The sequence below is a fragment of the Salmo salar genome, chromosome ssa02 (assembly GCF_905237065.1).
Source record: "Salmo salar chromosome ssa02, Ssal_v3.1, whole genome shotgun sequence".
Lineage (NCBI taxonomy): Eukaryota > Metazoa > Chordata > Actinopteri > Salmoniformes > Salmonidae > Salmo > Salmo salar.
The window spans coordinates 90,180,986-90,194,836 of record NC_059443.1 but is presented as its reverse complement, the minus strand read 5'-3'; the positions used below and the strand labels follow the sequence as shown (position 1 = coordinate 90,194,836).

The 13,851-nt window shown below is 39.3% G+C and overlaps 1 protein-coding gene across 1 annotated transcript in view; it reads left to right on the top strand.

The window, feature by feature from the left end:
- The window catches only part of LOC123732753 (zinc finger protein 135-like), an 84,216-nt gene that overhangs the window by 46,658 nt on the left and 23,707 nt on the right, over nucleotides 1-13,851 (top strand). The window contains exons 2-3 of the mRNA XM_045712006.1: nucleotides 7,679-8,462; nucleotides 13,814-13,828. Of these exons, the coding sequence (XP_045567962.1) occupies nucleotides 7,679-8,462; nucleotides 13,814-13,828 (799 nt within the window). The remainder of the gene's footprint in view (nucleotides 1-7,678; nucleotides 8,463-13,813; nucleotides 13,829-13,851) is intronic.

Sequence of the window (13,851 nt, the reverse complement as noted above, 5' to 3'; positions counted from 1 at the left end):
ACTGATGTCAGACAAGTTAAAGTGTAGGAAGCATGAGTTTTTACTCACCAGCGGAACAACACAGTATGGTTAAAGACTTAGTAAGCTAGTTGTAGTCACGATATGGTTACCTATAAGTACAAACAGTTATGTTTTTGCATTATTACAAATGTATTAACTTATTTTGGTAAATCTTCTAAACTACCCACAATTCACTATTTCCCAACGTCATATGTATTATCAACTCTATACTACCGAGTTTGTATGCCAGTGTAACGGTGTAATGAAGTTACATTTAATTTTTTTTTATTTAACCTTAATTTAAACAGGCAAGCCAGCTAAGGACACATTCTTATTTACAATGACGGCCAAACCCCTGCCAAACCCTAACCCAGACGATGCTGGGCCACTGTGCGTTGCCCTATGGGACTCCCAATCCGGCCTGTTATGATACAGCCTAGTTTTGAACCAGGGTCTGTAGTGACACCTCTAGCACTGAGATGCAGTACCTTAGATCGCTGCTCGTGTGTTTACATTACAGTCAGTGATAAAGGATGTGATTCTGGGTAACCCAATGTGATTCTGGGTAACCCACAGCAGATTTTTTGGAGAAATTGGAAATTGAGTGGTCCTGGGATAGAAATGTATGAAGTTGACATTACATCATAAAATCCAACTTTTACATCATAAATTAGCAATTTATGTTTTAGTAACTTCTGTTGGCCTCTCTTTATATGTAATTTGATGAATCTCAGTTTTCCATGTGGGTTTTATGCTAAAGTTCCCTCTTTCAAGTTGGTAGCAAACTGGAAAATGCCTCATCTTAGGAGTGCTATTTATATCCTGATCATTCATCCACACTGCATCTTCTTTAGGAGTGCTATTTATATCCTGATCATTCATCCACACTGCATCTTCTTTAGGAGTGCTATTTATATCCTGATCATTCATCCACACTGCATTTTCTTTAGGAGTGCTATTTATATCCTGATCATTCATCCACACTGCATCTTCTTTAGGAGTGCTATTTATATCCTGATCATTCATCCACACTGCATCTTCTTTAGGAATGCTATTTATATCCTGTCGACTACTGATCATTCATCCACACTGCATCTTCTTTAGGAGTGCTATTTATATCCTGATCATTCATCCACACTGCATCTTCTTTAGGAGTGCTATTTATATCCTGTTGACTACTGATCATTCATCCACACTGTGTGTCTCATCAATGCAGGTAATTTCTGACATGTATAAAGTATGTGTTTAATAAACTCATGAACACCAGCCAGTTTATCAGCCCGGTTCTGTTAGTTTAGGTGGATTATACTTCTTCACCACCAGAGGGGGACATTGAGTAATATTTCAGGTTAATTTGATAAATTTTGATACTAAAATGGATGACAGTTTATTCTGATGTTGTGAATATGAGATTACACATGGAAACTATGTATTTATTTTATTATAGTAAATTAGGAATTATTAGGAACTGTTAAATCCACTATATGATCATAATAACTTTGACAGACATCTTGATTGTTTTTTGTTAGTATATTATAGGGCAGATTTATGGAGAATTGCTGTGGGAGTGCTATTTATATCCCATCACTACTGATCATTCATCCATACTGTGTGTGTCCCATCATTGCAGCTTTGGAAATAAATGAACTATCCATCCATTGTTCCTTCCTGTGTTGACTCACTGACTTGAGGGACCAGGAAGGTCACACAAGGTCGATATCTAGCTCAAGCTTGCAAACGTTAAACACATCTCCATCTCCATTAACTACATCACACCTGCCCAGACCCACTAGAACACACCTCCATCCCCATGAACTACATCACACCTGCCCAGACCCACTAGAACACACCTCCATCTCCATTAACTACATCACACCTGCTCAGACCCACTAGAACACACCTCCATCTCCATTAACTACATCACACCTGCCCAGACCCACTAGAACACACCCCCATCTCCAGCGCCCGCATCAGCACCATTTTATTTCTCTCCGTCACTTTCAACTTTTAGATAATAAAGCATTTGACCTTTCTATTGAATTAACAACAGAGGATTGGTTAATTTCCAGGTTTTAATTAAGTATAATATTTAAGATGATTGACGAGAAAAGTATCGTCCAACCATCGGGTATCTCACTGCACCCTCATATGTCATGTCTTGAAATATACAGACAGACAGATTAAAAGTAATTTTACATTGTATAACTGTACTTCTGACAGCCAACTTTCTAACTCTGCCCATAACTTTATGACGTCATAACATTCCCAGAAGGATTATTTAGTCATTGCTAGTTTTACACTTTAGACATGACTCTGCCGTTGTGCTGTAGAATTAGGGGATTTGTCTCTGGTATAATAAGGGACTATCATCTGTCCCAACATCACAGGCCACAGACTTAGTTATAGTTAAAGACTTCCAAAAGTTGTTTAATGGGGTTTCTCCCTGTGCACCTGCCAATGTAAATCCATTGAACGAGACAAGTTACCAGACAGGACATATTGCTAATGCTCTTCCCATTGATAACCTGAATGACAATTAACTAGTGGGCGGTGGTGGTGATGACGGCCTATTGGATTACGTCCTCCATCGGGATTCCCCCAAAAAAGAAGATGCTCTGGATTGATCACTAGAGTCAGATGTGAAGGAGGAGGTTGATCATCAGGAGTCTGATGTGAAGGAGGAGGTTGATCGTCAGGAGTCAGATGTGAAGGAGGAGGTTGATCGTCAGGAGTCAGATGTGAAGGAGGAGGTTGATCATCAGGAGTCAGATGTGAAGGAGGAGGTTGATCATCAGGAGTCAGATGTGAAGGAGGAGGTTGATCATCAGGAGTTAGATGTGAAGGAGGAGGTTGATCATCAGGAGTCAGATGTGAAGGAGGAGGTTGATCATCAGGAGTCAGATGTGAAGGAGGAGGTTAATCATCAGGAGTCAGATGTGAAGGAGGAGGTTGATCATCAGGAGTCAGATGTGAAGGAGGACGTTGATCATCAGGAATCAGATGTGAAGGAGGAGGTTGATCATCAGGAGTCAGATGTGAAGGAGGAGGTTGATCATCAGGAGTCAGATGTGAAGGAGGAGGTTGATCATCAGGAGTCAGATGTGAAGGAGGAGGTTGATCATCAGTGAACCTCTAGGATTGTGGCTGGGCTGGCGTTTACACTTCCAGCTTGGTCATATATTCTGATACATTGAATGTTGATATTGTGAACCTATGTTATATATTTGTACCTCATGTTTAATGAAGTGATGTCACTAAGTACTTCCCCAATATATACAGTGCAGTCGGAAAGTATTCAGACCCCTTCACCTTTTCTACATTTTGTTACGTTACAGCCTTATTCTAAAATGTATTAAATCATTTTTTTCCCTCATCAATCTACACACAATACCCCATAAGACATCACATTGCCCCATAATGACATCACGTTGCCCCATAATGACATCACAATACCCTATAATGACATCACAATACCCCATAATGACAAAGCAAACACAGGTAAATAAATGAAACATTTTGATTTTCTTTCAAAAACAAGGACATTTCTAAGTGACCCCAAACTTTTTGTATAGACCTAGGCTGTTCATTATATACATCTACATGATGTATTGTTACACCATGTAGGAGCAGTATAGACCTAGTCTGTTCAGAGAATAACGACACTGAAATGTTTTATGAGATTAGAGAACACATTCCTCCATACAGAATCTCTATCTGTCCTTGATTTATTTAGTCTGCGCTTATGGACTGCCCTGTTCAATTCAAACCACAGGTTTTCAATGGAGTTCAAGTCCGAAGACTGAGATGGCCATTGAAAATGTGGATTTTGTGCCCAATTAACCATTTCTTTGTGGATATTGATGTGTCTTGCTGGAAGATCCACTTATGGCCAAGTTTCAGCCTCCTAGCAGAGGTAACCAGGTTTTGGGCTAAAATATCCTGGTAGAGGGTAAAGTTTATTTATTTATTTCATACAGTAATTTTAGCTCATCTTTATCAAGGGTACCAGGTGCCTATTTTGATATATAGTCATTTGACTGAATCAGAAATACAGATGTGAAGTAGAGGTTAAGTTTGTTTTAAATTTTCATTAAAAATCTGAACTAAACAAACAACACTTGTTGTTCTTTGTACGTGTTGATATAATATTAATATTTGATGGAGAGGAAAAAAACGTTTCCCTAAACTGCTTTATAATATTATAATTCAATGAAGAAGAAAAAAAGTTTTCCCTCCTCAACTACGTTTCCTCCCTCCAGACAGCAGATGGCGATATGTGTCTTTCAGGCGATGTTTCTAGTGTGACGTATAATCTAGTGGACGGAACGCTTCTTCAACAACTGCAGCCACCTCGGTAGCTCGCTAGCCAACAAAGTCGAAACATTCAAGTTCTTTAGACAATTTCGTGGTTTATTTACCACTTTGCTTTAAACATACTTATGTGGAAACAACTAGCTACCCCATTTAATTTAATATTTACGTTGTAAGTCAACTAGCTGGCTGGTTAAGTTAGCACTAGTCTAGTCGCTAATGCTAACTAGCTATTATCCCCGACCATGAGTTCACTAAGCTACTCTCCTCCTGTTAAAGAAGAGGTCTGCTGGACGGAGAAAGAAACTCTTGTGAAAGAGGAAGAGGAGGCTGTTGCAATACAAAAACAAGTAGAGGGTGAGGCTGTTACAGTGAAAGAAGAAGAGAAAGACGTTACAGTTAAAGAAGAGGAGGAAGATGCAGTCTTTGGAGTGGAGGATGAAGTGAAAGAAGATGAAGACGTTTTTGGAATGAAGGATGAAGAGGGGGAGATTACTGTCACATTAGAGGAGGACGAAGAAGAGAAGACTGGAGAACTGATTAACACCAGTAAATACCGTGAGTACTATCTAATAAAACAGGGACATTGATCTGATTAACACCAGTAAATACAGTGAGTACTATCTAATAAAAAAGGGACATTGATCTGATTAACACCAGTAAATACAGTGAGTACTATATTATAAAACAGGGACATTGATCTGATTAACACCAGTAAATACAGTGAGTACTATCTTATAAAACAGGGACACAAGCCATTTTCAAGTCTTGCCATAGACTTTCAAGACGATTTAAGTCCAAACTGTAACTAGGCCACTCAGGAAGATTCAATGTCATCTTGGTAAGCTCCTCCAGTGTAGATTTGGCCTTGTGGTTTAGGTTATTGTCCTGTTAGGACAGTTTTTTGTATTCAGATCTCTGAAATGCTCTCTATCTATGTAACATTTAGTGTCTCCTTATGTTACGCTGGGAAAACAGTTTTCATGGGCACAGAAATCCTAAATCATTTCAGAGTTTGCTAAATCCAATGGTTCTATCCGAGAGTCACCTTAACTTCATTGACACCCACATGGATACTGTCATTAATGCAGTTCTTCAATAATTACACATAATTCTTAATACTGTAGCTGTTTAGCTACAGTCACATGTTCAACTATCATCAGCTGATCCAGGAAATCATTTTCTGAATGACAGTCACATGACAAACATCACGACATGCAACAACAACCAAAGTGCTTCTTCATTCATTACTCTGGTAAAGACAGTTATGCCGTGCTCCATGTTGGATCCAACATCCCAAACAAATCAATGTTTATAATGTGTTATTGTCTGGTTGATTTACAGTAGGGTCTGGTTAGTCTGTCTGGACACAGAGATACTTAGCTCATAATGTGTAGAGAACTGTTCTTTGATGGATAGGCTATTGTACAACACACAGAGATATTTTCCTTTATTCAGGACATTTAGAATGACAACACATTACAGAGTAGCCTAGTGGGATTATTCACAAAATTATCTGGTGATCAGGTTATGAAATGTCATGACAAAGACATTTTAGTTTCCATGTTTCACCTGAAATATTAAATATATAGTCCTAGGTCTATGTTATTGTTAGGTGAAGTTATGGGTCCTACAGTAGGTCTATGTTATTGTTTGGTGAAGTTATGGGTCCTACAGTAGGTCTATGTTATTGTTAGGTGAAGTTATGGGTCCTACAGTAGGTCTATGTTATTGTTAGGTGATGTTATGGGTCCTACAGTAGGTCTATGTTGTTGTTAGGTGATGTTATGGGTCCTACAGTAGGTCTATGTTGTTGTTAGGTGATGTTATGGGTCCTACAGTAGGTCTATGTTGTTGTTAGGTGATGTTATGGGCAAATTTGGCAAATACTTAGTGTAAAACCCTCTGTCAGGCTGATGGAAAAGCTAGCTAAAGAGCATTTTACTGGTTGAAGTGTTTATGTATAAAGCAGTTGATTTGCGACAATAACACAAACATATTAAGCAGGAGATTCAAACAAGCCTGACAATTATAATCCAAAGTAATGTGAAATGCACTCATAAGCAACCTGTAAATGGAGGCTATTTTTACTGTCAGCCTATGAGAACTCCCCTGAGTTTTCCCCCACGGTGGTGAAGTAGTGAATAGACACAGAGCTTAATGTGAGTTTCCTTGAGTAGCACTCCTGATCTAGTGCTGTAATATTCAGAATACATTGTGAAAACTAATCTTTGCTCACCATTTTTTGCTCCAGGCAGATATACTACATCCATAACTAGTGGTTTCCTCATTACCAGATATACTACATCCATAACTAGTGGTTTCCTCATTAGCAGATATACTACATCCATAACTAGTGGTTTCCTCATTACTAGATATACTACATCCATAACTATCGGTTTCCTCATCAGCAGATATACTACATCCATAACTAGTGGTTTCCTCATTACCAGATATACTACATCCATAACCAGTGGTTTCCTCATTACCAGATATACTACATCCATAACTAGTGGGTTCCTCATTACCAGATATACTACATCCATAACTAGTGGTTTCCTCATTAGCAGATATACTACATCCATAACTAGTGGTTTCCTCATTACCAGATATACTACATCCATAACTAGTGGTTTCCTCATTAGCAGATATACTACATCCATAACTAGTGGTTTCCTCATTACCAGATATACTACATCCATAACTAGTGGTTTCCTCATTACCAGATATACTACATCCATAACTAGTGGTTTCCTCATTACCAGATAAACTACATCCATAACTATCGGTTTCCTCATCAGCAGGGAGGAGTTTCTGCAAGTGTTTTTGCATGTGCATCGCCCTCGTGCCGCAATTTCATTAAACATAGAAAGGGGCCTATATTGGAGACCAAAAGTCGTCTGGCACACTGCTTATAGTTTCAACAACTTTAATAACTTATTTCTAGCCTACAATCATCGATGTTACTACTAATGTGAAAACAAGACAAAATATGACTATTCTTGCTCATTTTAGGGCAATTGTCAAATAATTGTAACATTCATTACTGACTTAAATTGTTTACAACATCATGGCTACGCTGTTGGCATCACCTTTTACAGTGGATTTCCGCTGTTGTGGGCCTTTAACCATCTGTCTGACTTTGTTGTTCACACAGGAGAAAGACGGGACTATCGTGGATCCTCTGGGGAGCCTCAACAACCTCATGATGCTGACGAGGCAGAGAAGAGTCTCTCCAGATCAGAACACCTCAAGAAACACCAGCAGAGACCCACAGGGAAGAGAACTCACTGCTGCTCTGACTGTGGGAAGAGATTCACCTCATCAGGCATTAAAATTCACCAGAGAACACACACAGGAGAGAAATCTTATAGCTGTGGTCAATGTGGGAAGAGTTTTGCTGCATCTAGAACTCTGACTCAACACCAGAGAATACACACAGGAGAGAAACCTTATTGCTGTGATCAATGTGGGAAGAGTTTTCGTGGATCTGGCCATCTAGTATCACACCAGAGAACACACACAGGAGAGAAACCTTTTAGCTGTGATCAATGTGGGAAGAGTTTTACTACATCTGGCTCGCTGACTCTACACCAGAGAACACACACAGGAGAGAAACCTTATAGCTGTGATCAATGTGGGAAGAGTTTTGGTCAATCTGGCCATCTAGTATCACACCAGAGAACACACACAGGAGAGAAACCTTATAGCTGTGGTCAATGTGGGAAGAGTTTTGCTGCATCTAGAACTCTGACTCAACACCAGAGAACACACACAGGAGAGAAGCCTTATAGCTGTGATCAATGTGGGAATAGTTTTACTACATCTGGCTCGCTGACTCTACACCAGAGAACACACACAGGAGAGAAACCTTATAGCTGTGATCAATGTGGGAAGAGTTTTGGTCAATCTGGCCATCTAGTATCACACCAGAGAACACACACAGGAGAGAAATCTTATAGCTGTGGTCAATGTGGGAAGAGTTTTCGTGGATCTGGCCATCTGGTATCACACCAGAGAACACACACAGGAGAGAAACCTTATAGCTGTGATCAATGTGGGAAGAGTTTTACTACATCTGGCTCTCTGACTCTACACCAGAGAACACACACAGGAGAGAAACCTTATAGCTGTGATCAGTGTGAGAAGAGATACTTTGATAAAAGATCTCTGATCAAACATCAGAAAATACATACATGAAGGAGTTGTTTCATGGCATCAATGAAAAAATGTCACAATGTTTTTAACCTTATTTTAAGGAATTTCACAATGTAGAACCCTAAACGTTTTCCCCATTCAATTCATTTCAGCGTGATATGGATATTAGCCTCAGGGGGAAAATCCAGGCTCTGAATTGAAAGACTACTATTTATGTGATTTAACAAAAAGTGACTAACACAAAAAGAGCTGTGTTACACTTACCATGTCGGTCACCCACTTGAATCAAAATGCAACACTTCAAAATGTAGCCAGCTGTTTTCTACAAATTGTCCTCTAACCAGTGATGTACACATTATTCCCAGATTCCATGTGGTTTTTGAGCTGTTAGTTTTAACAGGACGTGCAACCTCATCTCCCTCCTCTCGCACAATTCATTTCAACATGATATCGATGAGTGATGACAAATAAGTGTTGTGTTCCTTTGTTTAGCGACCCCTACATTTAAATGCATCACTCCAAAATGTAGCTGACTGTCTTCTGCAGGTTGTCCTCTAACCAGTGAGGTAAAAGATATCTCCATTTCCATGTGTTTTTTGTTTTGTTGTGTTAGTTTCAACAGCACGTACAACCTGATTTCCTCCCTAATGGATATCAGTGATTTATTGCTACTTGTCAAAACAACAGCGTTTTTTGTGCTTGTGCAGTTTATAAGGTGCTTGTTTAAATAAATACAAGTAATATGATTATTGTGGCAGATGTTTGTGTATATAGCACATTTTATGTTTAGGTTTTCAATTCATCCCAAACTGTTTCTGCATATTGGTTATTGATTTAGACATGTTAAAACTGTGTTTTGACTTTGGGGCTATTTAATATTTACATTTCATGAAACATTTAGTAATGATATTTATTTATGCAACCAACTGACAATTTTTTGGTACAATTATATTGACATTGTTGCCCTGCTTTTAGAATATCAGGATTCATTCTCAGATGTGCCAACCCAAATGTACTAGAGCATGACATTGGGGACTGGGCCCCGATCCAACAACATGCCTATCTAGTGAACCCTGAAAAGAGAGAGAAGCTCTGCAGTGAGGTGGAAAGGTACTACGGATATTGCAGGAGTTTCCTCTTGAAATCAGACATGTCCGTGGTGAGGACAACGTGGCTGTCTCAAGGGTGGGCAGTCAAAAAGTTTTGTGTTTTGCCAGTGAGTTACCATGGATCACAATTTATTTTGACTGCACGTTTTTCCGTTTTGGAGATTCGTTTTGTTTGGGCTCGTTCCACGGGGACGAGAGTTCTAGAAGCAAAAAATTACATTGTAGAAAAATGTATTTAGAATTTTTTTTTAATTAAATGATTTTTTTCATAGTTTACAGCCAGTACACACCATGTTTATATTGTAGAAGGTGAAGCATTGTAGTTGATTATAATGAGAAATGGAAGTTGTTTTCTGTTGGTGGTTAGCAAACTTGTCCAACAAAAATATAGGATATATTTGTTGTCTTAAAGGGGAAGGTGTTACAGGCTTTGGTTTTTCCATTTATGTTTTGAGGTTGGACTTTAGCCATTGGCGAAAATCTGATATCAACTTTGGAGGGGACAATTACATGAAATTTTCTCAAGGGCAATTCCTGAGGGGGACACCAAAAGTAGTGCTGTAAAACATAGCCTACATTGTAATATGGTAAATGTATATTGAGGAACCAAAGAAATAAGGTGTTTGCCGTACTCCTAACTACCGGTACCCAAAACTACACAACTAATCACAACAGCAATACCATTGCCTTTAACAAATCTTAGTTCAGTCACCAGTTTAAGTTGAGAGTGGGGGTATCCATGGCATTTTCCAATTATGTTCCTATTTTACAAGTCCAAAAAATTGAGAACCTTTCATAATGTTGCCAAACAAAGACTCAACAAACTTACCTGAGACTCCCTGTCTCTGCCAGTCTGTCCCTGCATATCTGTCCCCAACTCTGCTGTCTGTGTGCCATCTGTTGCCTGCTCTGCCTAATGACATCATTGTGAAACATTTCCATTAGAATTTCATTTCTTTCTTATGAACATTTTATCAACTAGTCTTTGAGATATTAGGCTACTAGGGTTCTTACTATGCGTTTTGGTGTATTGAAAAATACTCTGATGTCCGTCTTTTATTTTTCTGCCATTTTTCTACCCGGCTGGCTGGCTGGCTACACACACAGTGCGTAGGTTATTTACAGTAGGAGATGGGCTTCTATCATCTTCAATCATTCTATTTGGGCTTCGATCTAAAAGGTAGCTAGCAAATGTGAAACGGATTAAAATGACAAGAGTTGACAGCTGTATGAGTTCACAATTTACACAACATATGCTGCAACCTTTTGTAATTTTAATAGTTTGTTTCATATTGGCTGGCTTCCAACAATAGCTGAAATTGCAAAGCTAGCGAGCACCAATTCAGTTTCAGTGGTGTTTGCTATAATCTTTGCTACCCGGGTTAAATAAAGGTGAAATAAAATAAATAAATAAAAGTTCACTTGCGACAATTTAGCTTTTGCAACGAGACCATTAAATATATTTAAGACAATGGTAGAAGAGAGTGTAGTTCTGTTCAGTTTGGATTTCAGTTTATCGCTAACCTTATCACAGGGACTTTGAAGCACTAACTTACATCATCTGCATGCTGATTCCATTTTTGACGACGCCACATAAATGGAATAGGTACTAGCTAGCTTAATAGTTAATATTTGCGCGCTAGCTCTGCATATTCTGCTAGTGTGTGTGCGCGATTGACTGGATTAACCTCACGTCAGTTACGTGCATTGAGTGCCTTTCAGACAGTAGATACGACCTCTCTGTTACGGAGCAAGCTAAGGAACTGGCAGTGGATCAAACCATTGTGAGGCAAGGGTGGGGGGGTTGCAATCTTTTGAAACTTAAAAATGCGCTATTAAGTGTCTATAATCAGCACAATTGCTTTCGTTGCGTATTATTAATATTATTTAAATTGCATAGTTATGTTTCAGTGATATATTGGGGGGGACAAATCATATTTTTCCCAGGATGGGGGGGTCGTGTCCCCCCCGTCCCCCCCGGGATTTCCGCCCCTGACTTTAGCACGTCTAGCTCGTTAGCACGTCTAGCTCGTTAGCACGTCAAGCTCGTCAGCACGTCTAGCCCGTCTAGCGCGTTAGCACGTCTAGCGCGTTAGCACGTCTAGCTGGTTAGCCCGTCTAGCTCGTTAGCACGTAGGACGCACTGATTGGTGTCACCTCGTTAGTCAGTATGTGTTACACCTGTGCTGGCTTGTCCATCTCGTTAGTGGGAAGGTGTTTCACCTGAGCTGGTCCAGGTTCTATTTAAGAGTGTCTGGCCCAGTGCTCCAGTTGTCTTGATACATGTGGAGAGTCAACACCTTTAGTTGCTCCACCTTTTTGGTTTGCTTCCTGTCTTTAAGTTTGATATGGGTTTTTCTTTTGTTTTCCTCTTGGACAGATTTAGTGGGTCTCATGGTGGGTGTCTTTTAGGTCCCAGTTGTTGTTACTAGTCAACTTTCAGTGGACACCCCCATAGTGTCTTTCAGAACCCTCCTATAACCCCACCTGTTTAGTTGTGGTTGTTGTCAGTGACTCTTTGTTAGTTCCCTCTTCTAAGTAAGCGACATTTTTGGTTTTCTTGTTGGGGAATGTAGTAAAACAAGCTTATATTTTGGGTTGGATATTGCATCATATTGTTAATATTTTTATCAAATGGCATTTCCTTAAAATGCACATCAATCTTCCATTTAATCAGTTTTTTATCCTGTTATGTTTGTTGTGTAGTAAATTTTAGATTTTTTCATTTTCTTTCTGTGAAGCCATGTCTTAAATTTGCTATATAAATAACGCTTGATTTGAACATTTTGTGAAACAATGAACCCAATGACCGACCAATCAACAGACTCTTGCAAAAGCAACACATATTTTGGGCAGCAGGTAGCCTAGTGGTTAGAGTGTAGGGCCAGTAACTGAAAATGTGCTGGATTGAATCCCAGAGCTGACAAGGTAAAAATCTGTCATTCTGCCCCTGAACAAGGAAGTTAACTCACTGTTCCCCTGTAGACCATCATTGTAAATAAGAATTTGTTCTTGCCTAGTTAAATATATGTTTTTTTTTAAACAAAATGTATATATCTTGGTCCATCTTAGTATGAAAAACAGTATAAATGATGTATGTTGAAATCAACAAAGGATTCAACTATTAAACATTGAAACAAACAAATGGATCAACCAGATCAATCCCACTTTTCCAGCCTGCTGAAGGCGTGGTGGAGTGGTAAACACCACCCCCGGCTCTACCAGGGACTTGAGGTGGTCTCCCACAGCTCTGATTATGTCATGTTCTGTGGCATTGCTGTTCCATTTCTTGACTGTCCCTGCAACACAGAAACACATTTAGTTATATTATATAAAACACTCAAAGTAATGGATATGGAGCATCTATGGCCTCAGTTACACCTGGCACCTAAATGTGACTTCTGTCATCCGATCACTCCAAGCTGCATTAGGTTCAGATCTACCGGGATGGGCCTTTGACACAGTCAGGCCACTGAATATACATAAGCAATGTAAAGAGATGGGGTGAATGAGGGGAAAAATACATTTGACACAAATGACCTTCATAATATCAAAGAACAAATGTGTGTGCCTGAGGGGAAATTAACTTTCATACAGCCAAAAGGGGTGAGAAATTACACCAATATCAGTGGACAATTTGCACTAATGTAAATAAACATAGATGATGGAACATATCACCTTTTGCTGACGTGATGAACCACTAAGGGGACATAAATATTTACCATCTAAACCATGTGTGACCTCTCACCTCTCTGGCTGTAGAAGTGTTCTTCCTAACCAGTCCCTCAACAGCTCTCTGACTGAGCTCCACCCTCACTGGGTCTTCAGAGGAGAGGAAGGCTGAGGAGGGATGGAAGGATGAATGGATCAGTCAGTCAATAAAGTGTAGAGCTGCTGTCTATGCTGTCTGACAAAATCACTATTTTAGTAGTTCATTAAAGTAAATAAGGCTTTATGAGTGCTGAATATCAACTATCAATCACTTAGATCATGTATTTCCAGGTAGAGATACATCCTTGGGACGTCCCTAGCTTGTTGAAGTTGACTTTTAAAATGGTTAAGGTTAGGGTTAAGTTTAGGGTTTAGGGTAGGGATGTCCCAAGGATCCCAGATAGCATTTACCATTGTGCATTCTTCTGTCTCTTTTACATAGCAGGTGATGGGTTCTGAACTTGAAAATATGAAATATCCTTATTCATGTCACTGTTTGAGAGAAGGGGATGTAGAACGTTTACATTCTGTCAGAATGTGTTATTGTTAGACATCAGGGATC